The sequence below is a fragment of the Phaenicophaeus curvirostris genome, chromosome 16 (assembly GCF_032191515.1).
Source record: "Phaenicophaeus curvirostris isolate KB17595 chromosome 16, BPBGC_Pcur_1.0, whole genome shotgun sequence".
Taxonomy (NCBI): Eukaryota; Metazoa; Chordata; class Aves; order Cuculiformes; family Cuculidae; genus Phaenicophaeus; species Phaenicophaeus curvirostris.
The window spans coordinates 1042924-1049535 of NC_091407.1; the positions used below are offsets into that span (position 1 = coordinate 1042924).

At 51.7% G+C, this 6612-nt stretch overlaps 1 protein-coding gene across 3 annotated transcripts; it reads left to right on the forward strand.

Annotated features, from left to right (window-relative positions):
* Positions 1-723: 723 nt before the first annotated feature.
* On the forward strand, positions 724-6476 carry NTAN1 (N-terminal asparagine amidase). Of its 3 annotated transcripts, none has more exons than XM_069870352.1 (10): positions 724-832; positions 1163-1265; positions 1355-1420; positions 1782-1890; positions 2589-2662; positions 3928-3981; positions 4725-4778; positions 5312-5409; positions 5883-5996; positions 6170-6476. In XM_069870352.1, the coding sequence occupies exons 1-10, from the start codon at positions 752-754 to the stop codon at positions 6347-6349; spliced, it is 933 nt and encodes a 310-aa protein (XP_069726453.1). In that variant the 5' UTR covers positions 724-751; the 3' UTR covers positions 6350-6476. The 3 variants fall into 3 exon arrangements, with proteins under 3 accessions (XP_069726453.1, XP_069726454.1, XP_069726452.1); XM_069870353.1 differs by having other exon boundaries at positions 726-832; positions 3877-3981; positions 6145-6347; XM_069870351.1 differs by having other exon boundaries at positions 730-832; positions 3877-3981.
* The last annotated feature ends 136 nt before the right edge of the window (positions 6477-6612 follow it).

Here is a 6612-nt window from a genome sequence, read left to right on the forward strand (position 1 = left end):
TGCATGGAAAAATTGCCAGAATTATGGAATAGTTTGGGTTGGAAAGGACCTCAAAGCCCATCCAGTCCCCCCCTGCCCCGGGCAGGGACACCCCCCACAGCCCGGGCCGCCCCAGGGCCCCCAGCCCGGCCTCGGGCCCCTCCAGGGCCGGGGCAGCCGCGGCTAACCTGGGCCAGGGCCTCACCGCCCTCACGGGGAGGAAATTCCTCCTTATGGCCAGTGTAAATCTGCCCCTCTCCAGTTTACCCCCATCGCCCCTATTCCTGTCACCACGAGCCTTTGCGAACAGCCCCTCCCAGCTCTCTGCAGCCCCTCCAGGCCCTGGAAGGTCGCTGTCAGGTCTGTGTAGTCTGAGGGCTTTGAAGTGTCTGCGGCGGCGGGGGGGGCGTCTGCTGCGCATTCGGCAGGGAGCGGGGCCCTTGCAGGTCGGTTTCTCCCCGTAAGGCCGCCGGGGGGCAGTCGTGCAGCGTTAGCGCCTCAGCGGCGCGGGGCGGGGCCGGACGGGGGGCGGGTCTGGGGGGCTCGGGGCTTTTGGGGCGCGGGGGTTTTGGGGCTCAGGTTTTGAGGCACAGGGCTTGGGTCAGAGGGAGTCCCGGGGATTTTGGGGCTCGGGGGCCTTTGGGTCCCGGGGGTCGGTGCTCAGAGCCTCAGGCCGGGCCCGCGGACCCCGCCCGCTCTCCCGTCACCCCGCGCGGCCCGGGCGGGGCCTGTGGCGGGGGTGGAGCCGGTGCGGGGCCCGTACGGGGCGGCGATGCCGCTGCTGGTGGACGGGGAGCGGGTCGGGCCGGGGCTGCCCACGGCCGAGCTGCTCCGGGCGCACCCGCAGCTCGAGGTGAGGCGGGGAAGGGGGAAGCCGGCGCCTTTCTCCGCTCTCCTCACGGGTTCGACTTCCCGAGGCCTCGCCTCACGCCTCCGCTTTATCGTCTGTAAAGCGGGGAAGGGGCGCCGTGGGGTGAGGGGTGAGGGGATGTGACGAGCAGCCTGATCGGCCACAGGAAAGTGGAAGAATCCTCTAAATCCAGGCCCCTCCGAATCCAGAGCGCGCGGTGTGTCCGCCCGGCCCTGACCCGCGCCCCGTCGCTCTCCAGAGGGGAGGTCGCCATCGCGGGGCGGATCCGCCCGAGGGTTCTGCCCCTCTGTGTCTGTTCTCATTTATCTTTAGGAAAAGGCAAAACTTCTGCGAAGCCGCCCGGCGCGGGTGGTGGAACCCAAGGGTCTCCTGTACGTGCAGCAGAGAGAGTTTGCGGTGACCACCCCTGCGGATGGTGCGTGGGAACAGAAACGCTCTTCCTCGTCCTGAGGCTCGGGGACTGCAGGAGTGCAGTTCTTACGGTGTTTCTCTCCTTTGAAACAGGCTCTGTCTCCATCCTCGGATCAGACGATGCAACTACCTGCCACATAGTTGTCCTCCGACACACAGGTATCTTGAAGGGATGTTCAGAACAAAACCTCCAGCCCTACAGTAACAAATTAGTATTGGTTTACACTGAAATTACATTTGTATAAACTTGAATCTCAGAGTCACGTGAAGTACTGACTATGTAACTCCTTCAAAGAGCTGGTGTGTTTAGTGCCACAGGTTCCGTGTTCTCGTTGCTGAATGAGCAGGTCCTGGGCTCGGTCTGCTCTGTGGCCAGTGGCAGCTGCAGACCTCGGCTGTGTTTGGGCCTGCAGGGTTTGGCGATAACGGGGGTAGAATTTGTGGAAAGGCCCTTGCTGCCTGCCTGGATTTCTGACAGCGATGTTGTTGTTACCTAACTGCCTTCTCGTGTGTTCCTCAGGCAGCGGAGCGACTTGCTTGACGCACTGCGATGGATCAGACACAGAAGCTGAGGTGTCGCTCATCATGAGCTCAGTAAAATCTTTCTCTAACACCACAGGATGTGGAAGGTCAGCTTTGCTCTCATTTCCAGGGCGCTGTTTTTCACAAAGGTTACTGCAGCTTGTAAGGTGGGGAGTTCTTGTGTGATTCTGTGGGGTCTGGACAAGGTAGTTGTGCGGGAAGAATCTCATTGGGAACCACTTGTAAAGTGAGAATGGTTTTCCCAGTGATGATTCTGAGAGTATTTTTAGCATGGTTCTGTTCTGAGTCGTGTCTCTGTAACAAACACCATCACGAGGTTTTGTGGTTACTGTTTCCCAGTCAGCTTTTGTTTCAGATGCCTGAAATTCTCCAAAGAAATGGTTTTGGGCTTGTCTTTACACAGATACTTCTCAGAGGAGAACGCTGCTCTGTGCTCCAGAGTAGTTGTGAGGAATTAATGGGGGCAAAAGTCTTTCTCGGGAACTGGAAGGTGGTGACTAAGTTCAGTCCAAAGCAGAGGTGCTGACCATCACATACACCACTGGGACAGATCAAACTGCCTGCGTGTGGTGCCTCATAAAGTTTTTAATTGATGCTGTTTCCTGGATGATCCCTGAGATGTTCTGGATGGAATTGCTATAACTTGCTATGTAATGCAAATGAATGTAACAAGCGAGGCTTCTCTAGTGGTTGCTTTGCAGTGTGGGCTGGGCATTATTTTGTAAAGCTGTTCACATTGGGATGTCTTTTTAATTGCTGTTTCCTGTTATTCCATCTCTGCTAGGCTGGAAGTGCACCTAGTTGGAGGTTTCAATGATGATAGGCAGTTATCACAAAAACTTACTAATCAGCTTCTTAGTAAGTTCACGTTTTTTCCACTCTCATGTCCAAAAAAAATATAATTCTAACTGGATTTGGGTGAAGTTTGCTTGTAGCCTGAGCCCCTTGTCATGTAATGAGAGGAAGTCTGGATTCATTTTGAGGGGTGTTTTCTCTGCCTGAGAATGTGGTGCAGAGCGTGGGGCCAGGAGTGTGGGGTGGAGGGTCTGAACTTGCAAATCCTTCCTGAGTTATGTTCGAGCACGTAGCAGGGGGTGCAGCTCAGCTGGGCTTGATCCCTGGCTCTGCTGCCAGTATGTTGTGTGATCTTGGCCAGGTGCTGTCAGTGTCTAAAACCAAACGTGTGGGTGACTTCCTGATCATACTGAATGTCACGAGGTAAAATGTAAATACTGTTTGGGATTGCCTGATGAAAAACACTGCGTCTCTCTGTAAAATCTGTAGTACAGGGAGGTGATTGTGGTGCTTTACAAAAAAATCAGAGTTGTAAGGTAGCCACTTCCCTGCTTTGGCTTGTGCTGAGCCCTCCCGGAGCGTGGAGAGGCCTCGGCCCCTCTGGAACAGGGAACAGGCAGGGATGGGCACAGATGTCAGGACCGGAGAGAGACGGCCCAGGGTGGTAACAGGAAAACAGAACCAGCGAAGGCCCTGGGATGCGCCCTCGCGGCCATCGCACCAGTGCTTCCTGCTGGCTGTGTTATATGTCATACGAGAGTTCTGTATGGAACAAAATGTTTTGGTTAACTTCTTTTTTTCAACTTCCTGATTTTCGTGAGTTATGGTTTGAAACAATAACATTGTGTTGCTGTTAGAACTTCAAAAAAAGAGAAGGCTTTTTTTTTCTGGCGTGTGGGATGGTGGAAAGCATAATTGCAATACAGCTGATGAAAGACTGGGTTTGCTCACTGTGTGTGTAACATTTTAGGAAAATAAATATAAGGTGTTAAATGCATAGTGACCTAAAGCAGAGCTGATTTGATGCCAGAGCTAAACCAGAGTCAGTTAGAGGAGTTAGTGGTACAACACTTCAGCCTGGTTTCGCTATTACAGTTGTTGCTCTGTGTAAATTACTGTTACGTTTATTAGCTGTGACTTTAGCTTTACAGAAGTTAGAAGTGTATCTGGAACTGGCTCTTTGCTCTATTGCCTTATCTAGGAACAGTGCGTTAGGTATCTGTGCCCATCTATTCTGCAGTGCACAGCACTGGTAATGCCCCCTCATCTGTGTACAGCACCTGCTTTGCCACCAGGCTTACACAGTGCTGCTGTCGTTGTTGCTGTAGGAGCATTCGATCTCCAACCAGATGATGTTCACTTAGTGACTTTCTGCGTAACAGGTAAGAAAATATTTCCTTGGTTTTTAAGTATGTTTAGTGACTGCAATCAAAGCGCAGGTGTCTCCTCCCACCTGGTGTTTTATCTGTTCTGAAAGAAAGAGCAGTGTGAGTCCTCCATAACCATTCGTGTTGTTCAGCTTTATTGCTGGCGAGGTGTGTGGTGCCGTCAATGGGCAGTGGATGCTCCTTGCCAGGCACTACTGAAACGCAGCCGATGGTGGAACCACCCTGATCATTAAAGGTTCTCTTGCTGCCTTTGTCCTGTGGACAGAGACGCTGTGTCTGTGGGTGTCTTACCAGGTGCCCAAGGAGGGCAGGGCCAGGCCTTGTCCTGCCTCCCTGCAGCTGGATGGATTCATCCCCTCCCTCGACCAGCAAATAGTGTGCGAGTCACATACAGGAGGCACTAATGTCCTTTTCTTTGTGTCACATTCATGTTGTATTTCCAGCACTGTGGTGTTTCAGCACTGTTGGCGTCTTAGATCTTTGAAACGTGGCATCGTGGTAGTTTTGCATCCTGGTTTTTTTCCCCTGTAAATTGCCTGTGCAGAAAGTGGAGTCGCAGCTGGCTGGAGCCAGCCGTGCTGTTACTGACCTGCACCTTCTTTTCCGTATTTCTTTTAGGCTTCTTTGTTTTTTTCCTGTCTTTGTGCAACATCAGTGTGTGCCTGACACACAACAAAATGAATGCTGCTCACAAAAAAGTCCAAAGCCCTATGAGTTTGACTTTTTTTTCCTCACAGAACTAAATGACAGAGAAGAGAAGGATATTCACCTGCCGATCATTTATGGAATAGGTGAGCTGATTAGAATTCAATTATATTTTTGTAACCAAGTTGCTTTTAAGACTCCAATAGTAAAAGGGCTGCTTTTCATGACTTGGTTGAGGCCGTCCTACAAGTTAAACGCTGTTGTTGGATGTGTAGGTGGAAATGGAAGTGCTCTCCTGGTGCTGTGGTTGGGAGCCTGCACGCCTGGGAAGGGCCTGGCAGGTGTTCTCATTTAACTGCACGCAGCGTTTTGTGGGTACCAGCTGCTGGCCTGACCCTGGGGTCAGAATTCAGCCACCTTTTCATAGGGCGTTCTGTGTTTTTTTAGTTAGTGTAAATATCTCTCAAACTGTTCTTTGGGAATGTTGAAACGCTGCCACAGCAGAACAAGTAGAGAGATGCTGCAGGTAGGAACGGGCTGCAGGGTCTGTGGTTCTGGGGAAGATAGGAATGGTGTTTGCTGGGTTCCCTGCAACGTAACAGGGGTGGGGACAGGGTTGTTTTAAACTGGTGTTTTGTAGGAATTAATTGTTTCTGTTTTACTCTCTATTTGTTGCCAGCTGTGAATGTTAAAACAGCAGAGATTTTCCCAGCAACCTTCCCAGAAAAAGGGCCGGATGAAGATTTGCGTTCAGCCCATATTTTAACAGGAGCAAGAGTGAGTAAGAGAGGAAAGGGGATTTTTGCTGGAAGGGGAGATCAGTTAAGAGCAATGAAATGTCAAAAGCTCGAGGAAAAAAATGCTTTGGCTCTGTCAGTAACGAAACAACAAGGACGGAGGAGCAGAGGGGAAGGGGGGCAGCAGAGACCAAACCCCTCTGAGCCTGCAGCTGCCGGGGGAGCCTTGTCCTGGACGCCCAGCTCGTCCTGGCCCTGCCGCTGGCAGCAGGGCAGCTTATGTAAAGAGATTCAGGCCATGGGCATAATCCCAGCAGGATCTTTCAGTTCTGGGTGGGTTGTTACAGTTTAATGTCCCGTTTCTCAGAATAATCGGTTAATCTTTATGCGGAAGGAACGTGGTGGGGCTGAGCTGGCGTGCTCGACCATGACAGGGCCTCCTAGATGAAGTGACTTTGTCACCTGCTCTGGGGAAGCGCTGCCCCTCACTTACGGCTCCCTGTGTCGTTACAGCTCACTAACATTTACGATGCAAAGATGGAACAACTACATATTGGGCCTTATTTCTGGAGGCCTTTCCCCCACGTGGATTTCTGGTTGGAACAAGACGATAAGCAGATTTTACAGGTACCCGAAACTGATCTTTCCTTTTAGCCGAACAGAGAAAGGGGCATGGGCTATCAGACCTTTTCCTAGGGTGCTGCTGGGGAAGGTGGGAAATGATCTTATTAAAAGGTAGAACGATGCAGAATGTTGTATTTGCAATGTCAAGCAGCTCGTGCTGCCATCTTGTTTTTCAGAACCTTTCCACATCGCCCCTGGCTGAGCCTCCCCACTTTGTTTCCCACATTAGATCTACGTTAATGTTTTTAAAAGAACATCCATTTCCCTCTCGCTCCCTGTTTCCTGACAGGAAACCTCGCATCTACAAAAAAAATGATGAAGGGTTGTGGGAACAGGTTTGTTCCGACAGGATCTAACTTGGGCCCAAGCAGCCACAGCTGCTTTAGGGAAGCGCAGTCTGGCACAAGCAGTAAAAAGCCCCTTGCTGGTCACAAACACTGTTGCTCCCGTGCTTTTCAAAATAAAGTATTTTGACAGAAGTAACTGGCTTTTTCTGCATTACTTACGCAGAGCTCGCTGCGCTGCTGCAGGCACAATGTGCTTCGGTCTGTTCTGCGGCTGCAATACAGGGATGTGACGGGAGCGGTGCTGACAGCCCCAGCCAGCAGCCCCCGATGGG